Raw genomic sequence first — 17,950 nt, 5'->3', positions numbered from 1 at the left:
CCCAAATAAACCTTGGACATCCTTAATTCGATACATGCATACATACATACATACACGGGGCGGCTAAAGACAGAGATGGGTATGCTTCAGTTATTTTTTAAAAGAGTCTATAATGTAGTATACGATTAATGTCCCTATCGTATCATTTGACAGGAGTGTTTTTATAATCTTGTCCTCTCAACGTCAAGAAAGGCTAATACAGAGTTGATCAACACCCACTACGGTCAGTGCTACTACAAAGATAAAAGTTGATAATAGCAAAACAGTATCGTTGGCAATTACATTTGTATATCCAGTTAAGGTAATAAGTTTGCGACGTGGGTTGGCATTCTTAATCTTCAGTGTGAACAAACTCTTCCAATGAGAGTATTCAAAAATGAAATGTGTAAGTCATGGGGGCACACCAATTCGTTGCCTTATCGCACGGGTAACTTGAGTCGATCAATTTCTTGTATGCACCAAAGATGTCATCCTTGTTTGTTTTTGTCACAGCTCACAAAGTGATTATTAAGAGCTTGAACTTCGGTTTTATAATTGAGCGCGTAATTAACTTTTATGGGATCGATTTAGTCACACTAATGGTACTGTCCAGAAAAAGTACAAATCTCAGAATGTCACAGACGACGCTGAAGGATAGAAAGACACTGATTTAAATTGATATGAGCATTAGTTCAAACCCAGACTCTGTTTTCAGCCGCTTAACCAGTATTTTTTTTTCTTTTTTTTTTTACGAAGCAAGTAAAGGTTGGGGCACTTTCTTCACTAGCGAACCTCTCTAGGGCGTGGCCAGTAAGAAAAGTTTGTACGTATTTCTTCTCTTGACACCATGTTTGGGACGCTGAGACTCTTGGGTGATCAAGACGCTGACCTCTGGTATTTCAGAAGTTATACTGTTTGTTTTTTCAACTTAAAAAATGCGGAGGAATTCAAACATGGTAGATTGACAAACCTGACAGTCACTGGAAGAAGAAGACTGCTTGCTAATTCTCACTCAATGCTCCTTATTTAGGAGCGACCCTTCCAAACAAAATTGTCCTTCACTTCTCGAGTCACTTCAGCAGTTATGTCTGATACTGGAGCATTGGTGCTGCAGAAAGATTGGGATGTGGGGCCGTATTCATGCGCAAGGCAGGAAAGCTCTTGTTGTACCAATCATCTTCTGTATCTTGTCTCATAGCTGCCATGTTAGGATTAGTGTGGCCCATGGAAAATGGCTGGCCTGCCATTGGTGGATATGATGTTGACATAGGTTGATAGCGTGCTGCTGCAGCTGCACTCATGGTATTGATAGCATTTGGTGGCGGATACTGATATCCTCTGGAAGCCGCCGTGGCAGTTGGATAGATGTTCCTCATCATGGCACCATTACATGTAGGTAGAACAGAGGGCGCTGCTAATGCTTTCTGTAACTGTTTTTCTTGCTTCCGATATTTGGCTCTCCGATTCTGAAACCACACCTGTGAAAAATGCAAACAAAAAAAGAAATGTAATTAATGGAGGTTTCGTAAACACTTTTCATATTAAGAAAACATTGGAATCATACTAATTGATTTTAAAAAATAACTTTCAGTCAGTACATAGCATTTTTCGGTCATAACTGATAACATCCGAAGCAAACACAAGGACTGGGAATCTACTGTTGGAACGATATGAAATAGCAATATCTCAGATATGCATGTATGGATAAATAGGTACACTACCCTGACAAAATAGCATGAACACCCAGCAAAATTAAGTGGCAAGTTATTCATATAGATTTATTTGTTATTTTTGAATAGCACAAACTCCATCTACAGGAAAAGAAGGTATGGTAAACTCAGATTAGATCCAGACAAGTTTTTGATATTAAAGTAGAAAAAACTACTTCGTAGCTGCTACTTCAAAAATCACATTTTACTAAAGCTAATTGGTAGCTGTTTTCACTAAATAGTATTCTCTAAATTTCTTGTATCACTTAATGCAAGTGTTTATTTAGTGGAAGCCAGTCAGTAATACAAACTTTCAATAACAAAATTATGATACGCTAGTTGCTTTCATGAAGGTGTTTATGAAAACAACATAAATCTTTAGTATTGAAAAGAGCGCGTTCAATACATCGCAGTTATATGATTTTCAATCAGACTACAATCCTAATATAATTTAGGACGTAGAAACAAAAATGTAATAAGATTTCTTGACATCAGAAATAAATAACATCTTCACAGTTATTCCTACAAAGTTGTAGCATGACTTTGAAAATACACTTCAAGATTTTGAAATTACTTTCAGGACAGAGAAAAATATTTGAACTTGATCAAATTTGTATGATTGGGAAAAAGCACCGAGGCAGCTAATGCAAGAATCATCCGTAGGCTGTATATGGTTTGTAAGCTATGTATATTTCTTCATCGTGCCGAAAAAGCCCATTAAAAATTCTCATCATCTGCACTGGGATTCTAGAATTTTCCGGGTGAAGAAATAAAACGGTGGTTTTAGCAACACTGTTAGCTGAGACCCCTTTACCTGATAGGAACTGCTTTCAATTCATGAGTGAATTACGTTTCGATTTACAATGATATAGCAAACTACTAAAGACACTTCCGCGTTGAATCTGTGCTAACTATAAATATTTCTGCACGACGAGCGAATTGTCGTGTTGGGTTTTAGGCCCATCGGCAACTTAGGCCATATTTAATATGTCTGTAAATTGCTTGTGGTCGATTTTCTGTTTGCTGGACGAAAAATCCGAGTTTCGGGAGAAAACCCATGCTACCCTCTTCCCGACTAACTCAGTCACGTTGTGAAAAAGACCCATAAATATTCCTCGAGTCATTGATCCGATTGAAATTCAGGTCTTTTTACACCAGGAGTGGGTAGAAAGGTGATTTACCAACTGTGCTACTTGAACGCCTAACGAACAACTTAATGCATCCCGAAAAGGGTGGAAAAGATCCGAGTTCGAGTCCCGTCGATGAAGTGAGAAATTTTTATGGTGCCTTTTGACAACGTGGCTGAGTCAGTTGGTCTCAGTGGAGGGTAGCATGGTTTTTTTTCCCCGTAACTCGGATTTGTAATCCAGCAAACTGAAAATCGACTACGATTTTTACATAGAATATCTACGGGGCAATATGGCCTTAGTCGCTGATGCTCCTAAAACCCAACAACAACAACAACAACAGTATCTTGAAAATGATTACGATCAGTCATTATGAGACTTTGACTATTTAGTTCAATTGAGATTCAACTTAAATAACTTGTGTACTCTTTTCATCGGTAGCGTGATATTCAAAATTATTTTACAGTTGATCTGTTACACACAATTTAAATACTTCATGTCATGAACTGATTTGAGCAGTGCTTCCATTTAGGTTCGGCTTCTGTTCGATCTCCTCGGAAAGAATTTTTACTTGCTTGTGTCATACCATTACCAAGTTAGAAGTCTCAAGTTTGAATTCCTTCTCCTAGAAACTCATGTTTTTCTTCCCTCGAAACAGGCAAATCCACCATAGATAGCACTCAATTTGATGACGATGTACCGAGGTGTCAGTATATTGTGTCATACGGGGCCATTCACAAACTGCATAACTTTTCGGCTGTCCCCTTCCTCCTTTAACACCTCGTAAAGACAGCTCTAACCTTCCTCCTCCGTTACTACCTAACGAAATACTAAAGTCACATTATTTACGAAAAAACCACGTTAAATTCCTATCATCCTTGTCTCCAACCCGTAACGTTTTATCCGACATTTGTCTATGATCCTTAACATGAACTAATTGTTCAAAAGACATCTGTGCAATTTTGCTATAGTGGAAATGTTATCTTACGACTATTCTTAAAAAATTTTCATCTGTTCATTTTAAGTATTTTTATACTGTTATTAATGTCTGCTTATTTGACTGTTTTATATACAAGTATTGTTTATATCATTTAAATATTTGCCATACACGAAATGGTGATTTGCTTTCATAAAATCAATTAAATAAATCAACTAATTAGTGTTTTATTTGTTTTCCAATGGTTTTGATTTAATGACATTCTTTCCCAAAACATTTATTTATTTATCGATAATATTCATGAAATTAAACATGATACTGACTGGGTAATTATGAATTAGCAGTGCCACCTATAAATAAATTTCACAGTGCCAACAGATTAACTTTCTTGTATGTTGTGATCTTAGCCATTTGCATAATAAGTGGAATTTTATTTATTTATTATGTATTAAGTATTTTCAAAACATTTTATATGAACTGTGGTCATCGTATAATCATAATCGTAGTTTACATAAAACAGAAAATCAGTTTATATAACTTGTGTCTTTCGCTAGCCATATTATGCTAATGTACAGAAGAAAAGAAGCGTTCGACTTAACGCAGGTAAGATTTAACGCTTAGATTAAATATGGCGAAATTTTATTTTCATATATGCCTAGAAAATATATCTACAAGTAAATAGTATTTATCCTTTGCAAAAGTTTATAAATTGTCGTAGATAAACAGAAAATAATATTATTTCTTTTTTTATCGTTATAGAACAGAAATATTTATCATGTTAATATATTTGTTAAATTAGTTTTCACTTAAGCTTTAAGACTGCCACAAATAATTGTAGGAGTGAAAATACAAGAATTTCGAAGGTTTACTGATCGTTATATATTTAGAAATATAAATTAACTAGTTAAATAAAAAAAATTAATTCGAGATGGGGTTCAACCAAAGGCTGCACATATGAAGACTAACAATATATTCAGCCCGTAAATAATCCATATTATTTGTTAAATAATATTAGTAATAATTTAATATCATATGATAAAATATTTTTAACAATGTTAAAATTAGATTATTTTTTTAACAAGTTATTCAACCCATAAGCCAACTGGTATTTGCAATATCTTCTCCGTGATTGGTATTATGAATCAATAATTGTCAATATTCGTGCTACGCGAGTACTCATACTATAAAGTATGAGTTAAGCTTTTATAATTTTCTTATCTAAATACATGGTAACTAATCAGAAAATTTTTAATGAATTATTTTGTGCATTTTTTTGAATTTTGGGTAAGTGTAATGTAAAGAAAAAGAGAACATCACTTCGTGGAGCTCTTGGTTGAGGTGATGAATCTCAATGGTTAGAGCTATGATTGGAAGCTATTCTTAGGAGTGTACGTTTTAAGGGAACCAGTATTTTACTGTTTTATATCCGATTTTTTTATTAATTGCAATGGGGGATTTCAGGATACTTTTAAAAAATAAGTGACCATAACCGTCCTTAAAACGGACCTCCACCTCACCCTTCCTCTCAAGTGAAAATAATAATAATAATAAATAAAATAAATAATGCATAAATGTTTAATTAGTGATAGATAGACAAATGATTGTTTTTTTTTCTTTTATGGTAAAGAAAAAAATAAATTGGCTCATACGAGAATGACGTTATGGAAACTTAAATATGCACTTTTACGTTAAAAAAAAGGAAGGCTTTTGATAAATTGCAGAAATCAGTGGCGTATCATTCTATGGTGCAACTGCACCAGGGCCCGAGCTCATTCTGCTCCAAAAACAAGTATAGTACTTTGTAAGTCAATAAAGAAATGTTGCATTAATTAGGGCCGAAGCCCGTCACAGGTAGCAGAAAACACGGAACTCCAGTGGAAAAAAATAAATAAATATATAAAATCAAATTAAAATAGAAATAAGCAAAGGCACAATAAAAAAAAAAAAAAATGAAAAGCGTTGATATTTCCCATTAAATTAAATGAGCCCATTTCTTTTTCAAACAAATGTAACAAAAATTAGCTTGCAAATTTAAATTAACCAACCTTTTTTTCAAAAAGGGATGGAAACAAGAAGGATTTTTGTTTTCATCCTTTTTCACCGATACCCTTACAAATTTAAACTACCCTACTGTAAAATTGACTCTCCGAATACTATACTGTTCTATTATCGAAGAATTTTGGTGCACTGAACTCCAGCCGAATCTGAAGGTTTGGTCTTCACAATGAGTGGACAGAAATCATGGGACACCTACCTAGTAACGGGTAGGCCCACCTTTCTCCCGGATAAGGGCAGTCACACGGCAAGGCATTGAGTACACTAGTTCACGAAAGCGTTCCACAGGTATTTCCATCCATGCTTGCTGCACCGCTGTCCGTAATTCCGTCGCATTCCTGGGTGGAGAATCCAAAGCTCGAATGGACCTTTCAACAGCATCCCAAAGATGCTCCACAGGGTTCATGTCCGGTGAACGGGGAGGCCATTCCATAGTGGCAAAATCTGCGGAATGCTCTTCGAACCATGTTCTAGTCATCACGGCTCTGGGGAGGCGCATTTTCCTGCTGGAAGAGTCCATTGCCTTGTGGGTGCACGATGACCAAGAAGCCATGCAGATGGTCTGCAAGGATGGACACGTAACCTGGACCGTTCAACTATTCGTCTAGACGTACCAGTTGAACACGCCCCAGACCATTACCTACCGTCCACCTGCCTGAACAGTTCCTTGTTGACATGATAGGTGCACAGCTTCGTGCGGTTTCCGCCATATACGCACCCTCCCTTCCCCCCGAAATAACTGGAAACGGGACTCATTTGACTAGGAGACCCGTCTCCAATCATACATGGACTTTTTATTTTATTTTTTGATGTTTAGGTTCAAGCGGCACTGGGTCCCCACATTTCCGCGATCAGTTCTCTTGTTTTGAAATACAGAACCCTGCAAAGGCCAGATAGTATGAGTGATATGTGGTTTATGTAGTGGAGTGTAAGGTTCTGTTTTCATCTGACCGTATCAGGCGCGGGGAGTCGGGCTAAGTAGTAGGGATTAAGCTCTCTGGCTGTTCAAACCCTGGCTTCGCCTGAGCTTACTAGGATGGGTCCCTATTAAAAAAAAAAAAAAAAAACACGTTTTATTGGAAAGAAATGCGTGGGAGACAGGGTAAGATTAGGAGTGCAGGTTCTTCGCATAAGAGTTAGCGTAAGATTAGGAGTGCAAACGAGGTGGATGACAGGAAGACTTCCACCAGGAAAACAAGTTAAAGGGATAGAAGAGCATCCCTGTAGAGGAAATGCGTGGGAGACAGGGTAAGATTAGGAGTGCAGGTTCTTCGCATAAGAGTTAGCGTAAGATTAGGAGTGCAAACGAGGTGGATGACAGGAAGACTTCCACCAGGAAAACAAGTTAAAGGGATAGAAGAGCATCCCTGTAGAGGAAATGCGTGGGAGACAGGGTAAGATTAGGAGTGCAGGTTCTTCGCATAAGAGTTAGCGTAAGATTAGGAGTGCAAACGAGGTGGATGACAGGAAGACTTCCACCAGGAAAACAAGTTAAAGGGATAGAAGAGCATCCCTGTAGAGGAAATGCGTGGGAGACAGGGTAAGATTAGGAGTGCAGGTTCTTCGCATAAGAGTTAGCGTAAGATTAGGAGTGCAAACGAGGTGGATGACAGGAAGACTTCCACCAGGAAAACAAGTTAAAGGGATAGAAGAGCATCCCTGTAGAGGAAGCCCATTCTCCACAGGTGTGCTGTTGTTGTGAGCAGAAAAAAAGATTTGGGGTGGAAGGTTTGGTATGGGAGCTGGTGGAGGGAAGTGGCCAATGCTTTTTTCAAGGGTCACAAGACATAGGGTCAGAGTGTTCAATGGAGCGGGACTCTGTGGACGCTCTGTAGACGTAAGTATAAATTCCACACTGGCCAGACCAATTGGAGCTAGTGTCAGCAGATCCCATACAGAGCCGGCAAGAGGGCATGGTGCCATCAAGGCAGGGGGTAACCTAAATAGGTTACCTCCACTGCAGTCTAATTTTGGAGGGGTGGCCTGTCAGAGCAGATGCTCTACATGTGCACCAATCACACACTCACTTTTCATGTTTATATGTACACGACGCATTTTTTGACATATTTTTAAGGAGCAAGCAACTATTTTACGCACACAACAGTATTTTCATTCGCACTTTTGCCTTCTCCCATTCATCCTTACATCTAGACAGAACAGAAGTTTCGCTTAAATATAAACAACAACATAGGCAGATATTCACGCACACATATATAAACTAAAAAAAAATATATGCTAGTAGCATGGCAAACCAGTAGAGTGAAAATGAACTTAACCGATAAAATAACAAAAAATAAAAGTGAAATGGGGGGAGAAAATAAAGAAGAAGGGGATACTATTGAAGCAACGTTCCTAAAATAATTTAGAAAATACAAGCCAATTCAAAAGAAATTTAGTGGCGCCCCCCGAAGGCACCCGATTCCGAATTATGTGAAATCTCATTAAGGTGGAAACGTGAACTACCAACAATACGTGACCAAATGAACTGAAAATAATAATTAATAAAATAAAATAGACTGACTATAATGCCCCATCTCGACGAAGAATCACGAGGCCAATGATAGTCAGGGAATCACTGCATTTCGAACGCTAAACAAATCCATGCAACGACGGAATGATACCAAAATCAAACCGCCGATGCAATAGATTTGCATAGCGGTGATCCTGCAGCGAAAAATAATAAGACAGGAAGCCTAGTACTCGCATGGCCAAACAATACCACTGACAAAACAATAGTTGAACTGAAAATATACAGAAACAGATAAGCTACTCGCATATATTTTATTTTAGTTTGTTTTACGCAACATGTAGTGGTTTGTGCTTTTCTGCTGCCACTGATGTTAGCTTTTCTACTATTTTTTCTAATTTATTTTTTATTACTTTTACTTTTTACCCCTCTATTTAATTTTTAGATTATATACACACTAGTCACAATCATTTATTTGGTCACCGCAAAGCTTACACACATGACCTGCCACTGATACCGCAATTTAAACAGCTTAACCTGCAGTGCATTTTTAAAGATATTTTTTTTTTATCCACATGGATTATAAAAAAAAAAAGACTATTTATTAGGATCACCCGGAAAGTTATTTCAACTACCGATGTGTATTATGTTTGTAAATTGCGTTTGTTCTCTAGTCGATTTGCCTGCTTTGCTGACAAATCAACCTTGCTATCTACGCCTGAGACCGACAAACTCAGCCACTGAGTGAAAAACGTCCATAGAAGTTCCTCGCATCATCAACGGGATTCGAACCCGGTCCTGTTCCACCTGGTATTGGAAGGACGGTGACGATATCACTGTGCTACCGCACAGACTATTCACATGGACTTTCATTCAAAGACACCTTCAACACATCCACCTCCTAAACCGAGGTTTATATGTGGATAATGCTATTTCGGTTTTCAGTTCTTAGTTGGTACTTCAATTCAATTCTTAGTGTCAACTGTTGGTAGGTACATATGGGTTACTCGTCCTTTATCAGACAAGTCCCACCTATTTTGCCACTCTACCATCAATTCATTCTTGGTCCTGGCCTTTTCTGATTTTAAGTCCTGTCTAGTATAAAGCCTTCCCTCATCAGGACACGATACTACATTCAATACAGTCTTTCTAATAGTATTCTTTGTGCAATACATTAATGCAGATAATACCATTTGCAAATCTGCTGGCATATTTTCAGGCCTTTTCCACTTGGTGTGGAAAGAAGTTGATTATATTAACTTCACATCAAGACAAAATCGCTTGGTGACTGCTGCATTCGTTTGTAAAGCAGACTTTTTTCCGTTGTTAGGGTTCCAGTGAGACCGAAACATTTGGAGCGATCAGCCGCTCCTTGACAATTAATAAACAGCTATTTGATGTAATTGCAAGTTATGTACCCCCAGCTCCAGATGTAACCACCATTACGGACGCCTCTAATCAAATGCATTAACTAATGAACTGAGCAGTCTGCTCCGAGTCCCTCTAGGCGTGTAACGTAAAACAAATGCACATGTCTCTACACCAGAACGAGAATATTTGAAACACGTTAAAAACGTGTTTCAAATTGTACATTATTATGAGTATTAACTATTTGTGCATTATTATGAGTATTGTGTATTAACTATTTGTGCATTATTATGAGTATTGTGTATTAACTATTTGTGCATTATTATGAGTATTGTCTATTAACTATTTGTGCATTATTATGAGTATTGTCTATTAACTATTTTCTGATGATGCTCTGCATTACTTGAAAATTTTAGAATTTTTCAGGGTTGGCTCAAGCTTCTGAACTCACCTCTATAGGCATCTACTAGCAAACCAACTACAGTGGGATTCATTTGTTCTTGTAGAATTTCAACCCTCACAACAACAACCACAAAGTCGATTTGTGGTTGTTGTTGTTGTGAGGGTTTGATGGCGCATAAGCTGCTTTGGCTATAATACGCCTAGGTCGATTTGTCTGTTTGCCAGTCGAAAATTTCGAGTTTCCGGGAAAAAAAAAAAACAATGCAACACTCGCCTGACACCGACTAATTCAGAAACGTTGTGAAAAAGCCCATAAAAATTCCTGGTACATTGAATTGAGAGGATTCGAACTCAAGTTTTTTCTATGCACCATGTAACTCAACTCAACTCCCAGGAATGTTTTTTCATATTTTATATTTCGCTTTGTTAGAACGATTTGTTAAGCATTCCCAAATTTCATTAAAATCGGACAAATAGAAATCCTGTAATCAATGTGCTACCCGCGAGGGGAGAATTCATTTGCCTATAGAATTTTCATTTTTCCCCCTTATGGCAATTACACCGCCGGACTAAGGTATTTCCCTGCCCCGAGCAGAAAGAGTTTTCGGCGCCCTTTTACTAAGGATATATATGTTTCTTGTCTCATTGTTCTTTTGTTTTGCACCCCTTAAAGAATGGCTCCCCGGGAAATGGTCCTACTAGCCTGTACCTTAATCCGGCACTGAGCATTTATCGCAGAAAATAAACGAAGAAAAAAGCAAGCTCCTCAACCTGTAGCGAACTTACTGGAAGTCCATAGAAGAAGTGCATTACAGATGAAGCAACAAATGGCTCTTGATAAACATGTTAGGCCAAAACTGCTGTTAACCACATAAAAAGTTAGGTAATGTGCGTAGGGCGTTACGTTTTAGATGCCTTAGCAAATAGTAATAATTTATGATTTATAACAAAAAAAAAAAAAAAAAACGAGTAAAACGCAACGACTTTTATGTGCGAATCGAGATCATTTCGTTTCTACGCCTCCACCATATTGCCCATTCATTTATACAAAAACGCATGGCAACAAACATAATAAAGCTTCAATCTACCGTATATGGATAGCGTATGTAATATGTGTATGAAAAAAAAAAGAAAAAGAAATGATGATTGCCAGATAATTTTGTCAAGTCTTCCCAAATTTCATTAAAGTTAATGAAATTTGGGAAGGCTTGACAAATCGTTCTAACAGCGCGAAATATGAAACATCATCATGAAGCACATATGAAACACTCCTTTACGAAAATCCATTCACTTGGAGTGGAGTTATTACACGCAGACTGATGGACGGACAAGGAAATTATAATTGTTGGAATTCTGTTGATCCGATTTTAATGAAATTTGGAATAGCTTTACAAATCTTTCAAAAAAGGACTAAATATAAAATTTCATGAAATCCATCAACTGCGTGGAGTAATTACAAGAGAACGGGGAAAAAATAAAATAATTGCCGTATTTAGGATTTCTTTTGGTCTGATTTTAATAAAATTTGGAGTGGCTCAACAATTTTAAGTTCCAAATATAAAATTTCATAAAAATCCGTACACTGAAAGTTGAGTCGCTACATGCGGGCGGACAGACATGGGAACATCAATAGGCGTATTTTGCAAATATACCTAGGCGCCTAAAAACAGGAAGAAAGCGCAGATTGATATTTTTTAATTTGTTCTATCACAAAAGACTTCATGAAGAATATGCAGTAATTAAAAGCTGGGACAAAGTTTGTTCACTATAGCTTACTAATGCATCGTAAAATACTGGAAGAAACGAAAAGTTTATTTTAAATTCATATTTTATGTCTTAATGCATCTTACATTTTATCTAATGGAAAGATAAAAAGACTTTTTTTTAAAAAAAATTACGTTCTATTCTATTTTAGAAATTTAAAATCTAAAATCTTACAGAATTCTAGAACTTAAATCTATAATCTAGATATCGTGACGTTCAGAATCCTTAAAAAAAATCAAGCCAGTAATTTCTTGAAAGCCTACAGATGTTTTTCATTTATGTTCTGACAGTAAAGAAGAAACTTAATTTTGACAGTTCTGTTTTATATTATGCTGTGTATGTTGTAAAACTTGCATTATCTCTATTCGTCCTATTGAACTTCAGCCTGCCTTAAAATGATAAATTGCAAACTCCAAACGAAAAAAATAAAATAATAATAATCTCATAAATGGAAAAACAATTGCGAATTTTTGTTCAAGAATTCGAATTACATTACTTTTTGATGTCTGCATGAAATTTAGAATAATGCCTGTTTTGAATAGCAAACGAAGTGCACCTAAGAAGTAATGCAGAGGACAGAAATAAACTGGTTCCCAGTTTATTTCTGTCCTCTGCATTACTTATTAAAGCGAGACTAGAAGGGAAATAAACCCAGTTCTTTGTTAATGTGTGTTAAGCACCAAAGCAAGTAAGGTTATGAACCCTCGCGGGCACAATGGTTATAACTACTATATTCCTATACCGCGTGGAAAAGGCCTAAGTTCGAATTCCGTCAATGAGGCGAAATTTTATGGGCTTTCTCACAACGTGGCGGAGATCGGTTTCAGGCGAGGGTAGCATGGTTTTTTTCTCCCGGAAACTCGGGTTTTTCGTCCAGGAAACAGAAAATCGACCACAGAACACACGCGAATTACAGACAGTATACACGGAGAAATATGGCCTTAGTCACTGATGTTCCTAAAAAAAAACCCGACAACCCGAATCTGGACTTTTTCAAGTTCCGAAATCGGTGTTTTGGAATCTGGTGACCAAATAAGGGTGGCGAATTCCAGTTCAGGGAGCATTGTAAAGGGTTCTATACAGCGTGGTTGAACCCAGGGTAAAAGGAAGCGTTGGGTAATCCTGTTAATTGGTAGCCGGCTCGCATAACGCCGTTAATATGTATGGCAAAGCTACCTTTTGATGTAAAAGTTACACCTAGATCTTTGTATGTGGTTACCCTAGTTAGCATTTCCTGATTAATAAAATAGTCAAAATGTGGACTATAAATATAAGAAGGTATCTAAGAAGGGTCTAAGAAGGTATCTAAGAAGGTGTCATTATGTGGCATTTTGTGACGTTTATAGATAGACTATTATTACTTGCGCATGTTTGAAAAGAATCCAGTGCCTTTTGGAGTTCTATAGAATGAACTGTTGTATCCACCACTTTGTAAAATTTTATATCATCCGCATAAGTTAAAAAGTGAACGTCTGTTTTATTAAGTGCACAGGCTAAATCATATTCATATATATTAAAGAACATAGGACCTAGGGCCGCCCCGTGAGGGACTCCTACATTCAAAGTGAAAGTACTATTAACTATAACTCTGTAAGTACGAAAATAAAGTATCTAAGAAAGTAATAGACTTCTAAGTCCATAAGCATATAACTTATGTATGAGTAAATCATGGTTAACGGAATCAAATGCACGGAATAAATCAGAATAAATTGCGTCGACTCTATGAGCTGCATTCATGGATAGGGAGACGTACTGCCAAAAAGATCAGTAGATTGGTCCTTGAGGCTGTCGCAGACATTCTCTCAGATATGCCGCACAAGCTGTGCTTGCTACCTGGGAGCCTAAAACGCTGATGGAACTGATATTCGGGTGACACTCAAGTCAAGTGAAACCAGTTTCGGCTTAGACCGGACGGTCTGTGACAGCCAAATCCTCTGCTTGCACCTTCACGATGGTGGTACTGTTAGTAATCCTGGGTAAAACCCTCATGCGCAAGCACTGTGTTGGTGACCACCCAGGTGTGGACCAACTTAAGCAGGGGCCGAAGTGTGGTGTCCACACCACACGGAGGAATGCCGTCCCTCTGTGTTACCAGGCAATACTAGGTGGTAGATGACTCTCATCAACTGGAGCAATACCACCACCACTTTGCTAATTGGAGGCTGGAAGTGATGGAACCCATGTTTAGTCTCCAGAGCTACGTTCCGGTCAACCCTTCCCCATATCTTCCATCGTGTAGTATGACTGATGTCTTTTGAGGTTATAATTAACACCATGGTGAGATCCAAACTTCCTTACATTTTGAGGGTACAGCTCCAAAATGGTGTTCGCATGCCGATCGCTAGTTAGGACACCGGACCAAACCTATTGGTAATTCTCTAGGAGGCTTCCGGATCAGCTAGTGTATAATCTTGCTGCCTCGACTCTGCCAGGTAGTGATTGGAGAGAGTCTCAGTAGTGTGTATATGGGGGGGGGGGCATTATCGAGGCCCCATTATGTTAAGGATCTGGGTATATTCTTACCATGTGTACGCCACATCCAAAATTTCATTACTTCATACAGCATGTCCCTCCCACTTTTCTTACAATTCAGTACACTATGAATTGCCACACTAATAGAGCAAAATTATCTGCGAAAAGATCTAAACCTCCCAAAGATTTCCTTGTTCATTTCACAACTATACGTGGTCTCAGTTCTAATCTCAATGATGTCCATTTCCACTTACAATCTGCCAAACCCCATGTACTTTTTCTGACAAAATCGGCGCCTCCGTAGCCAGGTGGGAAGGAGCAGCAATGCGTAGCACACGCTTCTTGATTAGACCGGGGTTTGAGCCCGTCACCAAATACGGAGTATGCGGAAAGGTCAGGGAATGACCACCGCATATTCCCGGAGCGATATGGCCTTAATTGCTAATGCTCCTAAAAACCAAATAACAACAACAACATCTGACAAAATCTCAGTTATCGGTTGATTCAATCACTGCTCATCTCAGTTGTCCAAATTATTCGCTATATGATTCCTTTCGGCTCAACGGGGGTACTTGTGCATATGTCCGTTCTGATATTCCCTGTCAGAGACTTGGTAATTTGGAATCTCCTCTTTTCGATCTTCTCTGGCTTAAAATCTCTCTACATCATTCTGTCAAATTCATCTGTTGTCTCTACCGTTCTCCCAACTCCATTAATCATGGTTAACGGAATCAAATGAACGGGAACTCTGACTTTCTCCAGTCCAACTTTTCTAACAGTAAGGTAATTTTCCTTGGTGATTTTAATGTTCACAACTCCAGCTGGCTTCCGTTTTCTAGTCACACAGACCCAGCTGGTCGAGATGCTGAGGCTTTTGCAATTACCAATGACCTCGCTTAGATTATTCATTTACCTATCAGAATACCGGACAATCCTAACCATACAGCCAACACGCTTGATCTTTTCTCACAAACAACCCACGGTCGAAGTGAGCGCTCCTTTAGGCACCTCAGATCACAACTTGGTGATTGTCTCTTCTCCAATGGGACCTTTATCTCATGGCTATTCCCAACCTCATGTTGTTTGATATTACAAGAATGCAAATTGGGATGACCTGCGAGATTTAGTTTCTTCTTTTCCTTGGTTGGATTACTGTTTCAAAACGTCTGATGTCAATGTTTGCTCAGATCGTGTGAGTGAAATTATTCTTGCAGAGATGAAATCCTTTATTCCACACTCCACCTTAAAATCTCGTCCTTTATCTAAACCTTCGTTTTCCAATAAATGTGCTAAAGCTTTTCAAGATAATGTTTCATATCACAACTGGCCTTGATCCAAATCTCCAGGTTCATTTTATGCCTACTCCAAAGCTCGCAAAAATTTTAAAGCAGTTATTAATCAGTCCAAACTAGATTTTGAACAGGCTAAGAGTAGAAAACTTACTTCTTGCCCTAAAGGTAGCCGAGCATTCTGTTCTCTTGCCAAAGCTATTGGCCACAACTTTTGCCCATCTCTGCTCCCACCTCTGTCAAATCCAGACGGTTCAACTGACACTTCAGCCAAGGATAAAGCTGATCTGCTAGAATCCCATTTTTCTTCCAACTAATGTATATATGGATGATCTTGGAAAAATACCCTACCATTCCCAGCACTCCTCCTGTGGTCTTCCGTCAAAAGGATGTCAGATGGATTTTACGGAATTTTGAAGCTAAGAAAGCTCCAGATCCTGATGGCATTTCTCCAATTGTTCTCAAAAACTGTGCTCCTGAATTTACTACTGTTCTTTGCCGCCTTTGTTCACTTTCTTATTCCAAAGGTGTTTTTCCTTCTGCTTGGAAATTTGCTCGTATCCAGCTAGTTCCTAAAAAGGATGACAAATCCCTCCCATCCAATTATCGTCCCATTTCAATTACTTCTACTCTTTCTAGAGTAATAGAGAAATAAATTAACCGCCAACTCTTAAACTACCTAGAAACCTTCCGTCTGATCAACGATCGCCAGTATGTATTCCGTCAATGTCTATCCACTGGGGATATTCTGGTTTATGTTACCCATTTATGGACAAATTCAATGGAAAGGTTCGGTGAAACGCAAGCAGTTGCTCTTGAAATCTCAAAGGCTTTCGATCGTGTTTGGCATAAAGGTCTTCTAAACAAGCTTCCATCATATGGTTTGCCTACTGTTTTTTTTTGTAATTGGTTATCCAGTTTTTTCTCTGACCTCTCACTGAGGGTGATAGTAGATGGCAGTCTGTCTTCTAACTTCTCCACTAATGCTGGTGTCTTCCAAGGTTCAGTTCTTTCCCCCACTCTTTTCCTCTTGTATATTAATGACCTTCTTCCACTGGCCGGAAATCCTATCCATAGTTTTGCTGATGCTAGCACATTGCATTCCACGTTCCAGTTTGAGAAACCTTGCCTTGCTCAATCAGCTTCAACTTCTGGAATACCCGCTACCAATTCTTTAAATGCCGGTCTCCAAGTAATTCTCTAGTGAGGCAAAGACAACTTATTTGATTTCAATCCTTCTAAAACTCAGTCCTGTTTATATTTCGCAAAAAGGATTTTCTGCTGCTATGCTCATCTTTGGTGACAATCCGATTTCTAAGCAAGTTGATATATCTCTTTTGGGGATTACGCTGACATCTAATCTCTCTTGGCACAAGCACATTACAAATATTGCTTCATCTGCATCTAAAAAACTTGGTTTTCTCTTTCGCTCTCGGCGTTACTTTTCTTCCAAACAGCTGTTCACTCTGTATAAATCGCAAGTTCGCCCTACCATGGAATATTGTTCCCACATCTGGGGCGGTGTCCCCAAAGCCTCTCTCAGGCTTCTAGATTCCATTCAGAAGAGGGCAGTTAGGTCAATTAGTGACTCCTCTCTAACAGAGTCTCTCCACTCGCTGTCTCATAGACGTACTGTTTCTGCTGCATGCCTTTTCTACAGATACTTCCATGGGCTCTGTTCTTCTGAATTGACTTATATAATTCCCGTTCTACCATGTAGGCAGGCAAGGCAATTGCCTCCGGGCCCAGCCTCTTTAGCTGTCTCCTATTATTGCAATTTTCATTAATTAAGTAGGGACCCGAACATGTTCTTTGCCTCCGGGCCCGAAAAAGGGTAGCTACGCTACTGATTCTAATACTTCTGGTGTTTGGGGGTTTTATAAAAAAAATTGTTTGTTACAGATACTCCTTTAAGAAAACCATGTTGTTAAGGGATGAGAAAAGTGTTTAAAAAAGGAGAAATTTTATTAACAGAGTATTGAATCCAATGTCTTAGATAAGCAGTTTAATAAGGTAATCGGCCTTTAATTGCTAATATCTTTAGCTTCCTTTTTATGAATAGGGAATATAATACAAGATTTGACGCAGAGGGATAAATACCTGATGAAACGGATAAGTTAAAAAAAAAAGTACAATTTGAGGCTTTAACCTTTTTAGACTTTTTTTCCAAAATACATGCGGAATTTGATCTGGCCCTTTAGAATAATTTTTCCTTTGTTGTTCGATTAGTCTTTATATCCGTCTCGTAAATCGTGGTATATGAAAACGTTTCTGTGCAAGGAAAATGTAAAACATCATATTCTGGTATTGTAGTCTGTAGCTAATTAAAGTACGTGGCCCAGCTAAAAAGAAACAAGAAATATATTTTATATCATTTATTA

General features: G+C 38.1%; 1 protein-coding gene across 1 annotated transcript in view; it reads right to left on the bottom strand.

Moving 5' to 3' along the window:
- Nucleotides 1-716: 716 nt before the first annotated feature.
- LOC150083964 (homeobox protein unc-42) overlaps nt 717-17,950 on the bottom strand; it is a 129,395-nt gene continuing 112,161 nt past the window's right edge. The window contains exon 3 of the mRNA XM_090374970.1: nt 717-1,457. Coding sequence (XP_090231096.1) covers nt 1,062-1,457 — 396 coding nt within the window. The 3' untranslated portion in view covers nt 717-1,061. The remainder of the gene's footprint in view (nt 1,458-17,950) is intronic.

Source organism: Mastigoproctus giganteus, chromosome 6, assembly GCF_048544385.1.
Source record: "Mastigoproctus giganteus isolate SK-2022 chromosome 6, ASM4854438v1, whole genome shotgun sequence".
Taxonomy (NCBI): domain Eukaryota; kingdom Metazoa; phylum Arthropoda; class Arachnida; order Uropygi; family Thelyphonidae; genus Mastigoproctus; species Mastigoproctus giganteus.
Note: the sequence above shows the minus strand (reverse complement) of the source record. Positions and strands in the feature narration are given on the sequence as shown.